We start from the raw sequence: 21,381 nt of genomic DNA on the forward strand, positions 1-21,381 counted from the left end.
GTTTCGACCCTCTGTCAACTTGGGGATGCCTTTGCTCTGGAGGGAACTTCTACTCTAAAACTAGATTATGTTAACTGATATGTGGCTAGTTAATAAGTGTAGAATTCGGTATCTTCCTCCCCTCCCCTCCGTCTGTTAGGACACTTTACAAATGTGGATGTGTTTGACTGGCTACCGCTTGCCTGAAAATGCAGGCGGCATTGTGAAAAACCCACAATTTTGCTACTGGAAATCTGCATCATTTCAACATTAAAATGCTAATGGCTTCCTGTCTTTTTTGTTTTTTAAAATAGGTCTTCCAAGCTAAGATAATTTTTTGGAACTGCAGAATTGGTCCTAGCTACCAATGGGAATTTGGAGTCACTCTGAAATACATCCTGGAATAATTGTGTTTGACTGGAACCAAATCTTATGAAGTCTCCAAGGTAAAATGATTTTAACACATACCTAGAGATGATATCTTTATGAAGCATAAAGAATTTAGCCAAACTGAGCATCTCAGAGTTGATGATCCTTTATAAAAGCCTTCTTTTTATGTTGAATTTTTGGGAATTTGGGGAGTTTAAAACATTTTAGCTCTCATCTTTGAATTATTTCAGTTTGTAAAGCAGTGTTTCAGCTATTCAGGGTAAATGGTGATATTTTTAAGGTAAACCAATTTTGTTTTACATTTGGGCAAAATTGTTCAATGTAGAAGAAATTGAGGTATCACAGTAGATGTAGTAGGTGAGAAATCCTTTTACTGGGGGAGGGGGTCCTAGATTATTGAATGAAATAAAGAATCATTGCTCAATACCTGCCCACTTATCCGTAGGCATTTCTCTGGGGAATCATAGCTATTGTTAAGTAAATACTTAACTTATAAATACTTTAGGCACGGAGAACTTGTAACTATTCACCCCGCACCGGTATGTAGAATTGTCCATGAAGGAGAAGTTAGATCAGTAATGATCACCCGAGATTTGCAACAGTGGCCCTTGAGACTTTTGATTTGGGGTTTGCTGTTGGGATCCAACCAGGAAAACAGAAACCATTCTGATAATGTGGAACAGAGGGAAGTGAATTCAGGGAACTGGTTACACATGTGATGGGAGAGTCAGAGACGTTAAGCAGAAGATACAGAGGCAGCCCAGAGATCAGCAATAGCAGGAAGCTTCTGCCATCCTGAGGCTGGTGGGACATAGGAAGGCAGTACTGCTGACCAGTGCTTAGGGGGAAGGGACCTTCAGGTGGAGCTGGATCCATAGTGGACCCTTCTCTTGGAAATTGACACTGTGGAGGAGAAATGGCCACTCCATAGAACCTACCAAGACAGAGAAGGTGGGGAGAAATACCCTGCCCTTTCCCTTCCACCCTCCAGGCTCCAGCCAGGGTCTCTTATTGGTTAAACCCAGCCAGGAGCCAGGTGATTCAGGAGGCTGGGAAATGCAGTGTATAGGTGTTACCCAGGGGAAGGGGAAAGAATGGTTCTGAGGGCAAAACAGGCCCAGGCTGGCATAGAGTTTATATTTGAAACCTCTTCCCATGACATTTTAATGAGCATGGCACAGGCTTTTCTGCCTCAGAGGATGAGTCTTCTCTTGAGGCTGATTCTCACAGCCCCACCAAGTAAATTATGCATATGCCCCAGAATCTTCTATCTGAAGATGGACAGTAGTGGACTGTGATGCACTGCCCAGAACCCCCTTCAGGAATGAAGAATTTATCCCCTCAACTGTTGGAAGTATTACAGAAGATGGCCTACAGCTTCTTTGAATTGTCCTCAATTCAAAGAGCCTCCTTCTCGCTGGGGGACTCGCCCAGTGATCCAGTGGTTAAGACTCCACACTTCCAATGCAGGGGGCGCAGGTTCGATCCCTGGTCAGGGAACTAAGATCCCACATGCCACGTGGTGTGGCCAAAAACAAACAAACAAACAAACAAAACAAAGAGCCTCCTTGCTGAAAATTTAAGATTTTCCCTTAGGTCCAAGTATAAAGGCCTGGCCCCTCACTCCAACTTGGTGCCGCGGAGAAGAGGCGTCTCAGCTTTGGAACTCTCCATAGGGTCACCTGAGGCTGTTTCCTCCTTCCGTCCTGCCTTCTTCTCTCCCCCTCCCCTTCCACAGGTGATTCTCCCTAGAGCATCCTTTAAATAACCTCCTGCTCATCAATTTCCATCTCACAGTTGGCTTCCCAGGGTAACCAACCTTTGAGACTCAGATCATCTCAGACATACTCTCCAGATTTGGTAAACTCCATTCAGACAAGTTTCGGTGATGCAGTGACTGATAAACACGTGGAAACTGAATTTCACTTATACTTTAGGTGGGAGGGATTATAGCTCACCTGAAAGACCTAGTCTGAATTTAGAGACTCTAAATTGGGTGGGGAACTGTGGTTAGAGGGAGGGGAGCCAACCCACCAGGCAGGAAAAAGTGGAGGATAGAAAAGTTAAGAAGCCAGTAGGAGACCCGTTGTTTTAAACTGTTAAACTTGGCAGATTTGTTATACAGCAATAGAAATCTAGTACTCCATTCATCTGACTCTTTGAAATTTTGCTTTTGGGGCCACTAATTGCTACAAACTGGAAACCGGGGTACCTGATCCAGCTTGCAAATGTGTTTTGTTCAGTCTGCACTGTGGTTTTTGGTTTTTTTTTTTAAATTTATTTTGAAATCTATTTATTTATTTATTTTTATTTTTGACTGTGTTGGGTCTTCCTTGCTGCATGTGGGCTTTCTCTAGTTGCGGCGAGCGGAGGCTACTCTTCATTGCGGTGCGCGGGCTTCTCATTGTGGTGGCTTGTCTTGTTGCGGAGCACGGGCTCCAGGCACGTGGGCTTCAGTAGTTGTGGCACACGGGCTCAGTAGTTGTGGCTTGCAGGCTCTAGAGCGCAGGCTCTGTAGTTGTGGCGCTTGGGCTTAGTTGCTCCACGACATGTTGGATCTTCCTGGACCAGGGCTCGAACCCGTGTCCCCTGCATTGGCAGGCAATTCTTAACCGCTGCTCCACCAGGGAAGCTCTGCACTGTGTTTTTATTTATTTATTTATTTATTTTGTGGTACGTGGGCCTCTCACTGCTGTGGCCTCTCCCGTTGCGGAGCACAGGCTCCGGATGCGCAGGCTCAGCGGCCATGGCTCACGGGCCCAGCCGCTCTGCGGCATGTGGGATCCTCCCGGATCGGGGCACGAACCCGTGTCCCCTGCATCGGCAGGCGGATTCTCAACCACTGCGCCACCAGGGAAGGCCTGCACTGTGTTTTTAAAACAAAGATAATGGAATTACTTGCCAACATATAAAGTGTGTAGACTGCGTATCAGAAAACGGCTTTTCTTTAAAAGTCTTTCCTGGTATCACTTGCAGCAGCTGCTCCTAGACAGGTCTCTACACTCCCTACTGTTCACCAGTGCTTTTGACCCAGGCGGCCTACACATTTATTTGGAGATATTTGAATTTTTGATCCTTGAGTAAGAGGGATAAGCCTTTGTAACAATTAGATCAATAACTGATATTGGGGTTAACAACTGAAATTTTAAAACATTATCGGTGAGATAGAAAGTGAAAATATAATTAAACAATAGCACCTCAAGCTCACATAGGCTTACGTGTATATTCTTTGCCACCTTTCAAACTGATCCTAGGGTTTCTACTTACCATGTGTGTGGTGCCGAGGTGGGGGAGACAGAAGACATGCTTTGTAAAATTAAGGCATGTGCAGGCCCTTCAAAGCAAAGAGACCCTATGTTACCATGTCAGTTTAAAATTTTCAGGGTTTCCAAGGCAAGGGGTAAAAAGATGTCAAGGTTTGAGTCCCTTTTAACACCGTGCTCTTCAAAGATAATCTTAGAATCTTGTCTTACTGTGGTTGCTTCAAAGGCAGATTGAGTCTCAAATCAGGGAGCAATATGAGATCTTTCAACAAGATCTATTTGACTAACTTGTGAGAGGCCACAACCTACTTCCCAGAGTGCGATGTGGGCACCAGGTCCCCAAGGCTGTGCCTTCCCTTGAGCGTGGAATCACGGTTCTGGTTGAGGCCCTGTGCGGCTGACAGCCATGGGGTGGCTAGACCCTTCCTTCCAGGATTTCCTCAGAAGCTTTGCCTCTAGTGTTACCCAAACAGGGATCCATCCGCATGGGCCATGTCTTTATTGTCTGCCCATGAGTGTTTATACATCTTGTGTATAAGAAAAGGGGGTTCCTTTGATCCTCTGTGGTGGATCTTTTATCCTAAATACCATGAGACATGTGCCAGGCAGAACCTAGTATCACTGGAGTTTCAAACACCAAGAGCTCCGACTCTTGCTTGAAAAAGTTAATAAACAAAAAATAGCAAACAAAAAAGTTAATCAAGTGCTATCTAATTTCCATATAATATCAAAAAGGGCAGAAAGTTAGGGAGGGGGGGTGGAATGCATACTGGCTATTTTCTTTTTACTTACTCTTTTTTTGGGGGAGGGGTTGTTTTAGAATAGACCGTACAACCGTATCTGTGAACTGAATTGTCTTTGAGCAACGGTTTGGGTATTGTCCATTCATTTGAGGTGAGTTTATTTTCCCAGATTTATTGAGATGTAATTGACACATAACACTGTGTATGTTTAAGGTGTACAGTGTGTTGATTTAATATGTTTGTCAATTGCAAAATGATTCTCAGCATAGTATCAGCTACCACTTTCCTACTATCACAGTTACCTTTCTTTTTTTGGTGGTGAGAACATTTTTCTTAGCAACATTCAAGTATATGATATAGTATTATTAACTATAATCACCATGCTATACATTAGATCCCCAAACTTTTTAATCATGTAACTGAAATGATTTGGCTAACATCTACCCATTTCCCTCACCCTCAACCCTTGGTAACCACCATGCTACTTAACCTGTTTCTCTGAGTTTGTCTTTTTTAGATTCCACATGTAAGTGAGATCATACAGTGTTTGTCTTTATCTGACTTATTTCACTTAGCAATAATGCCCTCAAGGTCCAACTAAAATTTTGTATATGGCAAGATTTCCTTTTCTCTCATTGCCGAATAATATTTCCTCATATCTATCTCACATCTTCTTTATCCATTTATCTGTTGATATCTCTATTAAGTTGTTTCTATATTCACCTGTACTTCCTCATATTCCCATCAAACTTTGAGGTTGGATTAATAAACTATTCAGCCAGTCTTCTAGGCAGAGGGCATTAATAAACAGGCAGAGAAACCAGGGGAAATCTCTCGAGCCTGGTGTGAAAATTTCTGTGGTTTCTTTCAGATGAGGAAACCACATATCTTCTATTTGAATCCAGCTCTAAGTATGTCGCTTTTTAAATTTCATGCTATAAAATAGTATATAACCTCCATGTTCTATCAGGGCCACTCAGGCTACACTCTAGGGATTCATAAATAGACTTCTCACCGAGGCATGTAGCTAACTTGGAAAACTTTTACACAGAGAGATCAGTTCAGTGCTTTGTGACCACCTAGAGGGGTGGGATAGGGAGGGTGGGAGGGAGGGAGACGCAAGAGGGAAGAGATATGGGAACATATGTATATGTATAACTGATTCACTTTGTTATACAGCAGAAACTCACACAACACTGTAAAGCAATTATACTCCAATAAAGATGTTAAAAAAAAGGTATTTATTGAAAATTGAGTGAATGCACAGCGCAAATAAGGTTTGATTGGCCTTCAGTTTCCTTGTGGGGGAAGAGGTCCATAGTTGAGCATCTTCCACTGCTTTCCCCACCTTCTCAGGATGGTGTTTGTTGAAAAGCCTTGTGTCACTCAGCCCTCACTAACTGCGTCCTGCTTTCTTTCCAGGATGAGAGTCTGTCCTAGGTCAGTCTTGCTGTCTCACTGGCTCTTTCTGGCCTATGTGTTAATGGCGTGCTGTAAGCTGATGTCTGCCTCCAGCCAGCACCTCCGGGGGAACGCAGGTAAGCCCTTTAAGCTCGTTACGCGCCACTGAGATCAATTAATAAAACCCTTTCAAACACCAAAGCCCACATTTTATTTTATTATTTTTTTAATTTTTAAATTAAATTAAATTAATTTATTTTTGGCTGTGTTGGGTCTTCGTTGCTGCACGCGGTCTTTCTGTAGTTGCGGCGAGCAGGGGGCTACCCTTCATTGTGGTGCGTGGGCTTCTCATTGTGGTGGCTTCTCTTGTTGTGGAGCACGAGCTCTAGGAGCGTGGGCTTCAGTAGTTGTGGGTCACAGGCTCTAGAGCACAGGCTCGTGCGTTGTGGTACACGGGCTTAGTTGCTCTGCGGTATGTGGGATCTTCCCCGACTAGGACTCGAACCCGTGTCCCCTGCATTGGCAGGTGGATTCTTAACCACTGTGCCACCAGGGAAGCCCCCTAAGCCCACATTTTAGACACAGGTAATTGACAAAAGCTTTTGGTGGTGTGTAACTAACCAGAGGAAGCGTGAAATACAACAGGGTAAAGCAGTTTAACGGTTTGATGCTTAAAGAGTGTTCTTCCGGACATCTGTCTAAAATGTTCTCCAGGTTTTTCCTTTTTTACCTTCTCTTTTCCTGAGTACACTTCCATTTTTTCAGTGATTTTTCTCAAAGAATCCTGGAAAACCAGCAGCACTTTGTGATTATATACTCCAGTTTCCTTTGAAGGCAGAACATCTTCATTAACAAACTTAAATGAACACTTCCAGGGCTATAGTGAAGGGAGCTTTCAGATAATTTTAAGACCCCTTTAAGAAAAGATGGTGAATGATTGAAAAAGAAGAAAGGAAGAAAAGAAAAAAACGGTGGTAACTTTTACACAGGACCTAAAATAGAATGTGTCTGAAGTTTTAGAGAATCATTCTGTTAATTTCCAGTGAGCCCATGGCTGTAGTTGCTTATTTCTAAAGAAAGATGAAAATAATCAGTAAAGTATCTGTGTGTGTATGTTCGTGTGTGTTTCTCGTCCCCTTTCCTTGTTACATCTACATTTAAAGTGACACAGACTTGGAAACTCCCCGGAGAATTGTGTTTTCCTGAATAATTCATACTTGTCAGTGGACTTGTTGCCAAGCAATTAATTTGCTGTCTCTGCTTCAGTAATTGGAGGTGTGGCAGTGCCAGGCATGCTTTGACTTTTTAGTGAAAGAGTGAAGCTTGAACCCTAAACTGTGTATGCGTCAGAATTGTAAAGTCTCTCTCCAAGAAAGTATGCAAGGAAGTTTGTTAGTTATCCTTACCCTCAGATATACAGCAGGTGAAGCTCCCTACTTAGTTATTTTGATAATTTAAGATTAAGATTTCATTTTAGGCTTAAGTTTTTTTTTAAATAAAGTTATTTGTTTATGTTTGGCTGCATTGTTTCTTCGTTGCTGACACAGGCTTTCTTTAGTTGCCGCAAGCGGGGGCTACTCTTCATTGTGGTGCGCGGGCTTCTCATTGCGGTGGCTTCTCTTGTGGCAGAGCACGGCCTTTAGGCGCACGGGCTTCAGTAGTTGTGACCCATGGGCTCAGTAGTTGTGGCTCGCAGCCTCTAGAGCGCAGGCTCAATAGTTGTGGCGCACGGGCTCAGTTGCTCCATGGCATTTGGGATCTTCCTGGACCAGGGCTCAAACCCGTGTCCTAGAATCCTGGAAAACCAGCAGCACTTTGTGATTATATACTCCAGTTTCCTTTGAAGGCAGAACATCTTCATTAACAAACTTAAATGAACACTTCCAGGGCTATAGTGAAGGGAGCTTTCAGATAATTTTAAGACCCCTTTAAGAAAAGATGGTGAATGATTGAAAAAGAAGAAAGGAAGAAAAGAAAAAAACGGTGGTAACTTTTACACAGGACCTAAAATAGAATGTGTCTGAAGTTTTAGAGAATCATTCTGTTAATTTCCAGTGAGCCCATGGCTGTAGTTGCTTATTTCTAAAGAAAGATGAAAATAATCAGTAAAGTATCTGTGTGTGTATGTTCGTGTGTGTTTCTCGTCCCCTTTCCTTGTTACATCTACATTTAAAGTGACACAGACTTGGAAACTCCCCGGAGAATTGTGTTTTCCTGAATAATTCATACTTGTCAGTGGACTTGTTGCCAAGCAATTAATTTGCTGTCTCTGCTTCAGTAATTGGAGGTGTGGCAGTGCCAGGCATGCTTTGACTTTTTAGTGAAAGAGTGAAGCTTGAACCCTAAACTGTGTATGCGTCAGAATTGTAAAGTCTCTCTCCAAGAAAGTATGCAAGGAAGTTTGTTAGTTATCCTTACCCTCAGATATACAGCAGGTGAAGCTCCCTACTTAGTTATTTTGATAATTTAAGATTAAGATTTCATTTTAGGCTTAAGTTTTTTTTTAAATAAAGTTATTTGTTTATGTTTGGCTGCATTGTTTCTTCGTTGCTGACACAGGCTTTCTTTAGTTGCCGCAAGCGGGGGCTACTCTTCATTGTGGTGCGCGGGCTTCTCATTGCGGTGGCTTCTCTTGTGGCAGAGCACGGCCTTTAGGCGCACGGGCTTCAGTAGTTGTGACCCATGGGCTCAGTAGTTGTGGCTCGCAGCCTCTAGAGCGCAGGCTCAATAGTTGTGGCGCACGGGCTCAGTTGCTCCATGGCATTTGGGATCTTCCTGGACCAGGGCTCAAACCCGTGTCCTCTGCATTGGCAGGCGGATTCTTAACCACTGCGCCACCAGGGAAGTTCTATGCTTAAGTTTTTAAACTCTCTCATGACTCAGTTGTCCTTAAGCAATAGTTTCAAGAAGACAAGAAAATTAATGATTGAAATTTTAATGAATCAGCATAAAATCAATACCATTTGGCTGCTGTGAAAGTGCCCAGGGCTAGTTGGTTATTGTGCTGTGTATATTTTGATGAGCTTGCTCTCAAGGATAGAGCATTTGAAGTCATCAGTCTTATCTGTTTGATACACATCTCGTTTCTTGGGTGCAGGTAGAGAGTCAGGCTAGTAAAGAGGCAAAGCATTTCGGGGTGGGGGTTTATCACCAGCACATTTCCAGATGTCAGAGAGATTATGATGAAAAATGATTAAACTTGGAGGAAACAGGGGACATGACTGAACCTTCAATTTTTCTTTCTTTTCAATATTCATTTATTAAAAGGCATTATACTTTGGTTTTTTTTCTTCCAGGTTAGATTACTTATTTTTATCACCCCTCCACACCCAAGATATACACACTGGTAGTCTTTTTTTCTTTTCTTTTTAAAAATTTTTTATTGGAATATAGTTGATTTACAATGTTGTGTTAGTTTCAGGTGTACAGCAAAGTGAATCTTATACATATACATATATCCATTCTTTTTTTAGATTCTTTTCCCATACAGGCCATTACAGAGTTTTGGGTAGAGTTCCCTGTGCTCTACAGCAGGTTATTGTTAGTTACCTATTTTTTTATTAGTTATCTGTTTTATACATATTAGTGTATATATGTCAATCCCCATCTCCCAATTTATCCCATCAGCCCCCCACCCCCCGACATTGGTAGTCTTTAGGCGAACCTTCACTTTTAAATCTTTGTGGCAATCCTCATTTCATACCATAACCCTTTAAATTTGGAAAACGTGGAACTGTAGGGATAAATCTAAGTTAAGATTAGAATTGTGTACACAAGAGATGCAGTGTCTTCCATATGAGGAAAGACTCTCCCGCAACAGGGAGGGTGGGAAGTCTGAGCAAAGCCTTGGCAAGTTTTGCTCAAGAAATGAGATTTTCATCCTAGAATTTCTAGATGATTTTATTTGGATTCTCAGCCCATTGTTGGTTTCTCTTTGACTTTTGGGGGATTCTTCCTGCTTTCGTTTTTGGAACTTAAGTCCTTCTCACCCCTTATCTTAACAACCATCAAAGCAATCAGGACTGGTTCCTGCCCACAAGGGGCTCTGTTCTCTCACTGGGGCTGCAGGCTGCATGAAGAACCATCTTCACAGAAGTACAGACATGCCTCGTTTTATCGAAGTACAGGCATGCCTCATTTTATTGCACTTTAGCTCCCTTCTTACACTTTGCAGATTTTGCATTTTTTACAAATCCAGCGTCTTTTGGTGCCATTTTTCCAACAGCATTTGCTCACTTCATGTCTCTGTGTCACATTTTGGTGATCTTCGCAATTATTTCAAACTTTTCCATTTTTACTCTGTTCGTTGTGGTGATCTGTGATCCGTGATCTTTGATGTGACCCTTGCAAAAAGATTATGGCTCGTTGAAGTTTCAGATGATGGGTAGCATTTAAAGCTATGAAGTATTTTAAAATTAAGGTATGTGTATTGTTTTTTCAGACATAATCCTATTGCATACTTAATTGACTACAGTATCGTGTAAACATAACTTTTATATGCACTAGGAAACCAAAAAATTCACGTCTTGCTTTATTGCGATAGTCACTTTATTGCGCAGGTCTGGAATCAAATTGGCAAAATCCGTGAGGCCTGCCTGTACCCTTTGCATAACCGCAGATGAGGGCTCCTGAATCCTACTGTGAAGTCTTATTCCCTCGCGGGTTTCTTAAGCTGTGTCCTTGATGCCTGGAATATAATGGGTGCTAAATGAATATTTATTAATGGGCTGATTTTGCCCATTTGTCACCCTGTGATCAATTACGTAGTTTTCTCCTGGTGGTAAAAATTCCAGAAAATAATAGGCAGGTGTGAAAAGATAGGCTTTTAACTTTTTGTTGACTATTAGGGTTCTCCAGAGCAACAGAACCAACACAACTAGTTTATTATTGATATAAGGTATTGGCTCACACAGCTATGGAGGTTGAGAAGTCTCATGATCTGCAGTCTGCAAGCTGGAGACCCAGGAAAACCAATGATGTGGTTCAAAGGCCTGAGAGCCAGAGTGGCAATGGTGTAGATTCCAGCCTGATTCTGAAGGCCTGAGGTCCAGGAGCACAGAGGGCAGGAGATGGTCAATGTCCCAGCTCAACAATCAGGCAAAGAACAAACTCAACCTTCTTCTGCTTTTTTGTTGTTTTCAAGTCCTCAAGGGATTGGATGAGGCTCACCCACAATGGGGAGGGCCATTGGCTTCACTCAGCCGCCAGCTTAAATGCTAACCTCTTCCAGAAACACCTTCACAGACACATACAGAAATAATGTTTAAGCAGATATCTGGGTGTCCCCTGGCCCAGTCACACTGCTAATTTCATATAGCCTTCTAGGTACTGTTTTATATAGTCATCTATATTTTATATATTTTCTATACTATTTTAGATTTTATGTATCCACACACCTATCCTTCTAGAAAAAGGCATGTATATACCAGTACGTGTGTATGCACAGATGTCTCTTTGTGCACCCTGTTTTGTACCTTGATTTTTTTCCCCATTTAACAGTAAAGTTTAGAGGTCTTTTCATGTGAGTGCGTGCAGACCTGTATCACTCTCTGTAACACTGCATGGTCATCTATTGTATGGATGTGCCGTAAGTTATTTGATCACTCCCAGTTTTGGTGGACATATAGCTTGTTACCATATTTGTACAAATATATATGTCCTGACTTCAGATGAATTCCTAATAGTGAAATTGCTGAATTAAAATGCATGTAAATGTATGGGAGTAGGCTAATTCCTGTGTCACATAGACCAAGTAAATATACATAACGGCATAAATAAAAGAAATTGTATTTCTTGCTCATGAGTGCTGGGTGGGTAATATGTCAGCTGGATGTTCTCCTCTGCTGTGGTCTTTTTGGAACCACAGTGGATGGAAGTTCTACTGTTTTCAACCCGTGGCCTTAAAGGTTGTTCTAGAGTGGTCTTCATTCCAGCCAGCTGGAAGGGAAATGGGCATGGAGGATACACCTGGGAGGTGTTGATGAACGGGGTTCGATGCTGACTGCATCCCTTGAATCGTCCTGCCATTGGCTGCAGCTGAGGCCCATGGCCACACCTTACTGCCTGGGCTGCTGGGAAACATACCCTAGCTGTGGGCCCAGTTCAAAGAGGAGACAATGATTTTTGGTGAGTATCCTGCAGCCTTTGACACAACGCATTAAGGTTTTAATAGTGCAAAGTGCCCTCCAAAACTTCTGGACTTAGTTATACTTACACCAGCGGTAATAGTATGATAACTTCCGTTTCCCCAGACCCTCATCAACTCTGGGTGCTATCAGGTCTTACTGTTTGGCAAATATGGCGATGAAAAACTGCTCTCGGATTGTCTTGTCACTTGCAACTCTTTTTGACTAAGGACTCAGCCTGCTGGGGGACTATTTGTGTTTGTTCTTCCTTGCACTGTCTTATCCTTTATCCGTTTTTGTCTTGGTTCTATTGATTGTTTACTTGTCGATTTGTGAAAGCTCTTTGAAAATTGAGGACCCCCGAGTACTTTGACCATCATTTCCTTGTTTCTTCCTGCTTTTCCTTTGCCCACTACTCCCGTTCTAACAAGGCTGTGTATTCCAGCAGGCTGTGTGAGTGAGTGAGTGAGTGTGTGTGTGTGTGTGTGTGTGTGTGTGTGTTTGTGAGTGTGTGTGAGAGAGAGAGAGAGGGAGAGAGATGGACAGAGAGGGAATGGCAGTGGCAGGGAGGTGTTGTACATTTCTCTGATGACCTTGCAGTGGCCACGTGGAGTTTCTTCCCAGAATTGCACTCAGCTGGTGACAAAGTCAAGGTTCAGACCTGAGAAACTCTGGTCAGATCTTTGGGTGTATCTGAAACAGCCTGAGAGAGGGAGCAAGTTGCAGAGAGTTAACTGAAGAAGCCTCTGTGCGGTGTCTAGAAGGACCCCTGACACCGTCCCAAGAGTTTGTGGTTCATGCTGGCCAATTAAGGAACTGTGTCCCTAGGAAACCCTAGTTGGAAGCTTTTTGGATGCTTTTAATGGCTCAGATTAGGAGAGTGGCTTGTTGATGGCTGTGTATGAACAAGGAGATATTTTACAATCCCATCTCCACCCATACCTCTGAGACAGAGAGGGAGGGGAAGAATGTGGGACACCACCCCTTAATTAGGGCAGATCGGATGGGGTATTGTTAGGTGTGGACCGAAGTTTCATTTTAGTTCAAGTGTAAGAAACAAAAACACACCTAATTTTCATAGGATTGGTGGTAGGAATCTTTCTTTAAGGCACGTGGCATTGATAATCTTTCACAAGAGTCCAGAGGTAGTATCTTTAAGGAATTAGAAAACACAAAAGGCCACTTTGTTGTTGCTTTTAAAATTCTACCTGACATAATAATTGAGTAGGAGACATGGGCTTCTGTAGCCCCGATCTGTAGGAAAGGTGTGAGAGCCATTTGGTAGGTTAGTTTCTTTTTAAAGGAAGCCAGAGTTAAGTCTATTATTTCTTCAACTAGCAATTTGTCCTTTTGGTCCCTGTCTCGCCCCTCCCCAGCCCCATATGTAACTTCATTTCCCCACAAGAAGGCAGCATATGTAATGCAGTGGAAAGATGCTGATAGGTTCAGAAACTTGAGAGTCAATCTGAAATTAATTGGCTGGTTACATGATGAGTTTGGGACACAAAGCACCCTACATCCTGGAGATTTATCCCTGGGAATATTTGGACACTTCAAAAATTAAAATTTTCCCCTTTGAAAACAGAAGCATAGCTACTTTTCCGTTATAGCTGAGAGAGTTGGGAACTGGGGTGCTGCTGGTTTACAAGTTCATTTTAATAGTTCCATTTCTCCAGAGAGCTTTAAATATGACTGGTTTGGGGTGTTTTCATTCCAGCAGATGCCATGGTGGCTAGCTGCTACTTCATATGCTCTGTTTTGGTGTAAAATCTCTTATTTAATATATTCTGTCCAAAGTATTAAGGGCCCAAGAAACTGGAGCACAACTGAGAATGAGACAGCAAAGCATAGGGGGTCTGGAGTCAAACATAACCCTGGTTATGCCACATCCCAGCTGTGTGACCTTATCCAGGTCACTTAACCTCTCTGAATTTGCTTCATTATCTGTAAAAATGGAATGATGTACATGCCTACCTTATGGGGTTATTGCAATGATTAGCTAAGAAAGTAGGTGAAGGGATTAGTACACAGTAAACACTCAATAAATGGTAGCTATTTTCATATTTAGAGGCATCCAAAATGAAAAGGAGTCTGGAAATTTTCAAGGAATGATTGACGGCTTTGTATGTGTAGGGAGATGTGATCAGTGGCTTAAGGTTTGAAGCTTTATGGTGTACAAGAGAAAAAGGCTTGTTTTTCATTGTCCTAGAAGCTGACTATAATGAAGAGAATTTCTTTATGAAGACTGGGGTTTCAGCCCAACCTTAAGAAAAAAGAAATTTCTAACAAACAAGGCTTCAGAAGCTGAAAGCAGAGTGACCCAAGGATGCTGAGAGCCCTTTTACCTGCTGGCCTTCAGCCAGATCTTCTGTAGAGGGGGCACCTCACTAACTGGGGGCTGGTGTCAAAAATTGTGATGGATCTGAGATTTCTTGCAAGCTAACAGGATAGCATGTCAGTTTCCTGGCTGCTTGCAGAAGACATGAGATCCCTGGGTCAGAAAAGAAGGATTTATTCTCACTGCACACTAAGCAGCAGGCGTCCAGTTTAGCTTACATTCTCCTTTCATACTTGGGCTGGTTACAAAACCTCTTTGGGGCTCAGTCTCTTTTTCTGTAAAGTGGGGATAATAAACAATAAAAGTCATCCTTAAAGAGTTGGAATGAGGGGTCAGTTAATACCGGGAAAGTGCTAAGAATTGTGTTTGCGCAGTAAGTGTTTAATAAATGTTAGTCGTCTTTATTGAGAACTGCCTTCTCCTTTTGAGTGAATCCAGTTTTATAGAGATTCTGTAATGTTTAAATTTATGGAAATTTAGGTTTTCTGTTTTCTCTGTTATAATTGATATATGCAGAATATGAATGTTGGGCTGGTGTGCTTTGGTGCCTTGTGTTGTTTTTAACTTCGGTTAAAGAGTGCCCCTAAGTTTGGGCTCACATTTCTGTCCCCTATAAAGGCTGAATTTTTATAGGAACTCTGCTGATGATTTTGATTGGAATGACTGTTTTAGCCCTAATCTTCCTAATAGAAGAAACTTCTGTTTCTTTCCAAGCAATACAGATGGTTTTGAAAAATATTTTGTCTGCATTGCCAGAGTCCTGACACTAGGGGGCAGGCAAGGCTTAGAAGAGCTAAATAGCGAGAAGCAGACCTCTAGCCTGAGGCAGCCATTGTCTAACAGAAATGGGGGAGCCGCATATGTAATTTTAAATGTTTTATAACCACATTTAAAAAGTAAAAAGAAACACGTAGGTTAATTTTAATATATTTTGTTTAATCTAATACACCCAAATATGATCATTTCAACCTGTGGCCCAAGCCACATTCTAAGCACTCAATAGCTACATGCAGCCAGAGGCCAGTGTAATCTGTTTAGTACAGGGTAATGAATTGGGACTTAACATTACTTTCTGAAAGATTAGGATTATGACTTACTTATATTTTCATGGGTTAATCCTAGGGCACGATGTTTTATCTCCCTTTATTTCAGTTCATTTCATGTTTTTGGTTTTAGTTCTTTTTATTTTTTCCCTAAATGATTGCATTTAAATTCAGGAAAAGTGCCAGGTAAGTAGGGTTTGTAGCCCTCATAAAGGGTGGGGAAAATGGTTCCATTTCCTAATGAACTGCCCATATGATCATTCTTTGCAAGAGCATTTTTTTAGGGAGAGAGAAATAGCAGGATAATTTGAAAGTGTGTGTGTTGATGTGAGTGATGGCTTCAGCCATCAAGACTCTTTAAAATAGATTATTTATTTATTTTTGGCTGCATTGGGTCTTTGCTGAGTGAGGGCTTTCTCTAGTTGCGGCGCGCGGGTTTCTCGTTGCAGTGGCTTCTCTTGTTGAGGAGCACGGGCTTTAGTCCTGTGTGCTTCAGTAGTTGTGGCACACAGGCTCTAGAGCACAGGCTCAGTAGTTGTGGCACACAGGCTCTAGAGCACAGGCTCAGTAGTTGTGGCTCACGGGCTCTAGAGCACGGGCTCAGTAGTTGTGGTGCACGGGCTTAGTTGCTCTGTGGCATGTGGGATCTTCCCGGACTAGGGCTTGAACCTGTGTCCCTTGCATTGGCAGGCAGATTCTTAACCACTGCGCCACCAGGGAAGCCCAGCCATTAAGTTGTAAAGTTATTCCCTGGAAGCTTACTTTGACCCGTAATCGGAGTTTATGCACTGGAGTGAAATCCAGTGATACAGTTTTAATATGGTTTCTTCCATAACTGTTTCCATCTTCCTGCCCTGCCCCCAATGAATGGTTACTTCTTTAACTCTATGGGTATATTTTTATGTAGGCAATTCCACAGGAATAACCTCTATTTTATAAACAAGAAAAAGATTTTGGAACGGGAGAAAAGCCTGTGTTTTGGTAGTGAAGAGGGCATCTATGTGATGATGCTTACTTGATTCTCTGTCTGGGGAGTTTTCCACTAAAAAACATGGAGGCCCTACCATATCTACGTGATATTTGAATCTTGCAAGGTGGAGCCTAGTCAACCATATTATTTAATAGTTGCCTGGTGAGTATCAGAACCACTGATTCAGAAGAACAAAAAATCAGGTTTGACTCAAGCTCTTGTTAAGCTACAGTTTGATTCTGGTGGTGATGAGTCTCCATTTCATTCTCACTACACGTTGCCAGGCTGAGCAGAGGTGTGTTTTCTCCCTGTAAGGGTGACCTCTGTATCCACCTCTTTGGAAGGGCTGTGAAAACGCTTGGTCATTTTGCACTGGCAGGGCTGTTCCTGGAGGCTAAAAGCTTGTAGCGTGAGGGATTCCATTGACCTCCCTTGGACCCTACATTATTTTTCTCTAGTTCCATCTTGATAGGCTCGTCTTATTCGCGATGTTTCATAAGAAGGGGAAGGAACAGATTATGTGAGGTGTTAATATTTGACTTCTCATCTCCTCGCCTGCAAGTTCAAGTCCCAGTGCCGCCGTCCAGGTCAGCTTTGCAAAATATCTGACAAATGAGTGTGCTTCACATTCTTTTTCGTGGGGAGGAAGGGTTGTTTCACTGACAGGAGAGTAAAGAATTTCAGTTCCTTAAATGAGCTTGTGAGCCACCCTATGTGGCAGAGCAGGCTTTTTCTCCTGCCCCTTTTTGTGTCTTCGAGGCACAAGAGGCAACCCACGGCCTTGGAAGAGTTCCCTGCGTAGTTAGGGAAAAGATTCTCCTTACCCTTGAGAAGAAGGTTCCTCTTTCTTCTTTCAAGCCATGCAGTTGAACTTATCTAAACAAAGCCTACAGTTTGGGGTTTAAAAAGCCAGGGGTCAGTATATCATCTGTCAGCATTATCTGAGGAAATAAGAATCTTTCGTCCTATGTAAGGAAAATAAAATCATTTGGTAAGAAGAATCAGGAGGGGTAAAGATGACATGGGAAGGAAAAAGAGGTTTTGTGTCTTTCTAGTTGTAGCTTGGATGCTTGAAATATTTTGGCCCATATGGTGGTCTCAGAATAGCACAAGTAATATTATTAATATCAATATTAATTAATTAATATTAATATTATTGAAGGGATATTCAAAAATCCATTAAAACAGATTAATTCACTCTGAGAAGACTGTGTTCGACAGTTAAAAACTTTTCCACTCCTTATGCCATCAATGCATATGTTTTAGGGAATGTCTGAAATCAGATAAGAACTAAAACCAATTTGAACAGGCTAGGAGGGCCTGAAGGTGGGAGCATCTCCGACTGTGCTCTTTTTTCCTGTTTCTTATCTGTTGTGGAGAGTCAGAAAGGGAAACAGGAGACGACTTTGTTTCAGGAAAAAATAATATGGGCACAAAATGAAATAAATGAATAAATCCACCAGCAGGTCATGTTTCTGTAGTTTGTCACTGACTGCACAGCTACCTGCTAAAGGGCTGGAAATTAATACCAGCAATCCAGGGAGGGGGTGGGGGACTTGAACAGCTTGAACTTGGCACAGAGTTAAGGTGTGTGTCTTCTTCGCCCAAACCAAACACAGTTGTACGCTTTGCTTTTGGGGAAGCGTTTGCAAGGTATTGTGGAAGTCATTTTTTGCAAGAGGAGCATTGAGAGTCTGATTGGATTTGAGCCATAGAAGTGAACTTGTTGCAGTTTTCTCTGCCTGTCCCCCTCCACAGATGTCCTGCAGTCATTAGCAGACTTCCAAACTGTCGACCAGTGGAGGCCAGCGGCTTTTAATGGGGGATATTCTACGTATTTGAGCTTTTGCTGGTCAGTCTTATTTGACGGGAAATAATGACTGTATGTAAATCACGAAAGCAACAATCGACAATGTTTTTCTAGTTAGTGGACATATAGAAATTTGAAACATTCACACTCAGCATCTTGGTTGCCAGGTGTGTGTGTGTGTGTGTGTGTGTGTGTGTGTGTGTGTGTGTGTGTGTTCTGGAAGAAAAATTATGGAGTTTGATCTCTCCAGGTGGGACCAAAAAGGTTATTAGCCTGTCTCTTCTAGTGTATGTTGTGCTGATCTTGAGTTTGTTTTCCATTGTGCTGACTTGGTGACTCTTGGGTGTGTGACACGTCGGAACCTGGATTGTTTCTCTAAGTCACTTAAACCTTAAATTGAACCCTATTAATTTTAGAATTTGTGATGATCCTGAAATGATAGGGTTCACATTTACCCATGTGCCACCTATGAAGGGAGATTTGCTAAGCAAATAAATAGTGTAAATATGTTTGCCTGGGAGCTGTTGAAGTGATCTTAAAAAATTGTCGGGTGCTTTGGAAGCATTTATTTAACATGAAATAAAAATGCTTGTGCCTTGGCTCTGTGAAGTCCTAGCTATGTGAGTTATTGAATAACAGTTATTCAATCTCTCTGAGACTTTTGCTCAGTTTACTTTTCCTGGAAATGGATATAACAGCACCCTCTATCTCAAAGTGTTTTCGTGAGGTTTAAATAAAAAAGTTCAGAGGAAGAGTTGGGGATTACATTGGGAACTTAATGCATTATTTTGATTTTGTTTTTTTTAAACAGCTTTATTTAGGTGTAATTGACATACAGTAAACTTTGCATATTTATAAGTGTACAGTTTGGTAAGTTTTAACATATATAATGTACGTGTGTGTGTGTGTATATATATATATATATATACACACACACACACACCCATGAAAACCATCTCCGTGATCAAAATAATGAATATACCCATCACCCCTGAAAGTTCTCTTGTGCCCCTTTGTAATCAGTCCCTCTTGCCCCTACCTCCACCGTTGCCAGGCAACTACTGATCTTTTTGCCATTATAGATGAGTTTGCATTTTCTGGAATCGTGTTTAAGTAAAATCATACAGGATGTATTCTTTTTTTGTTTGATTTCTTTCTGCATAGTTGCTTTATGGTTTATCCGTGGTGTCCTGTACATCAGTAGCTCATTTCTTTTAATTGTGGAATACTAGCCCATCCTGTGTCACACACTGTGTATCCATTCACCTGTTGACGGACGTTTGGGGGTGTTCCCAGTTTTGACTAATACAAGTAGAGGTATTATGAACATTTCTTACAAGTGCTTATATGAACACATGCTTTCATTTCTCTTAAGGAAATACTTAGGGAACAGAATGCCTGGTTCATATAGTAGATGTATGATTGACTTTTCAAGAAACTGTCAAATGGTTTTCCAATGTGGGTGTACCAGCTCACACTCCCACCAACAGAGTAGGAGAGTCTTAGTTCCTTCACATTCCTGTCAGCACTTGGTATGATCTGTATTTTTAATTTTAGCCCTCTCACTAGGTGAGTAGTGATATCACATGGTGGTTTTAATTTGCATTTCCCTACTGACTAATGATGTTGTACACCTCACCATTTGCTTATCTGTATATCTATGAAGTGTCTATTCACATCATTGCCCATTTTTAAAAAAGTTGGATTGTTTTCTTAATATTGAATTTTGAGAGTTCTTTCTATATTCTCAATATAATTTCTTCATCAGAGAAATGAATTGCAAATATTTTCTCCCAGTCTCTTCATTCTCATAACAGTGTCTTTTGAAAAGCAGATTTTTTTTGATGAAGTCCCACTTAACAGTTTGTTCTTTCATGTACCATGTTTTTGGTGTCTTTTTTGCCTCTAACCTAAGGTCACAAAGCTTGTTTTCTGCGAAATGTTTTAATTTTAGTCTTTACATTTAGGTCTGTGATTCATTTTGAGTTAATTTGTGTATATGATGTAATTTATTTATTTATTTATATTTATTTTTAAAATTTATTTTTTATATTGTACAGCTGCATCTGGTGGCAGGCCTTTTTTTTTTTTGAAAGAAACCAAAAGGCAAGTAGTTTATATAATAAACATATATATCATTATGTATAAGCTTGGGTATAGTGGTAGCATAGTTAGATTACAAATAGAATCACTGTGAATGAACTAGTTATAAATAGAGACCAATAAAAATATGTTGGTTTAGGACTTAAAATGCCACAGTGACGCAACTTTCCAAAACGTTTAACTCTCTATTTACATCATGGCTGTATTCCTGGAAAATTCAATGTATGTTAAAAACATGACAAAGGAAAAAAAAACAACAAAAAACTGTGGATGAATTTATATGTAAGATGTAGCCAGGCTCTGGGCCCAGGATAATAAAGATTCTTCACCAACATGAACGCCCACCAAAACATTTGTAGATTGTATGGAACACAGGACAATTGTTCATTCGGTGAGACTGCCCTATGCACTGCAACATGTCTAATGTCCCAGCCCCTTATTCCACCCTCCCAATCATTGTGGCAACAGAATACCCTTTCTCCTACAAATTTCCAAAGCACCTGTGGGGCAGTACTAGTTGACCATCTTTGAGCTGGCCCAGCGCTGTTGGAGAGATGAGGCCAGACTGAGTTCTCACTTCACTCTAGCTCTGCGTTTATATGGCTTGATCATGTCCATTTAAAAGGCTTAGTATACAGTTGGCATTTTCTTTCAACATTTGAAATACACAAAACTTTCATTCCAAAATTCCATTCCTAGGACTTTGTCTTTTCATTCACTCAAGCAATTCTATATACAAACAATGGATAGAAGGATATATATCACCCTTAACAGCAAATGCCTTTGAGTGAAGAGTTGGGAGATTGGGGTATGAAGTGGGGACTTTGACTTTGTACTTTCTATTTTTTTAAAATTTTTATTTACTTTTTATACAGCAGGTTCTTATTAGTCATCCATTTTATACACATCACTGTATACATGTCAACCCCAATCTCCCAATTCATCACACCCCCACCCCCGCTGCTTTCCCACCTTGGTGTCCATACGTTTGTTCTTTACATCTGGGTCTCAACTTCTGCCCTGTAAACCAGCTCATCTGTACCATTTTTCTAGGTTCCACATTTATGCGTTAATATGCGATATTTGTCTTTCTCTTTCTGACTTACTTCACTCTGTAGGACAGTCTCTAGATCCATCCACGTCTCAACAAATGACCCAATTTCGTTCCTTTTTATGGCTGAGTAATATTCCATTGTATATATGTACCACATCTTCT

At 41.3% G+C, this 21,381-nt stretch overlaps 1 protein-coding gene across 1 annotated transcript in view; it reads left to right on the top strand.

The window, feature by feature from the left end:
* The first annotated feature begins 411 nt into the window (after window positions 1-411).
* TAFA4 (TAFA chemokine like family member 4) overlaps window positions 412-21,381 on the top strand; it is a 153,413-nt gene continuing 132,443 nt past the window's right edge. Inside the window, exons 1-2 of the mRNA XM_007105921.2 lie at window positions 412-425; window positions 5,798-5,913. Coding sequence (XP_007105983.2) covers window positions 412-425; window positions 5,798-5,913 — 130 coding nt within the window. The remainder of the gene's footprint in view (window positions 426-5,797; window positions 5,914-21,381) is intronic.

Source organism: Physeter macrocephalus, chromosome 18 (genome assembly GCF_002837175.3).
Source record: "Physeter macrocephalus isolate SW-GA chromosome 18, ASM283717v5, whole genome shotgun sequence".
Classification (NCBI taxonomy): domain Eukaryota; kingdom Metazoa; phylum Chordata; class Mammalia; order Artiodactyla; family Physeteridae; genus Physeter; species Physeter macrocephalus.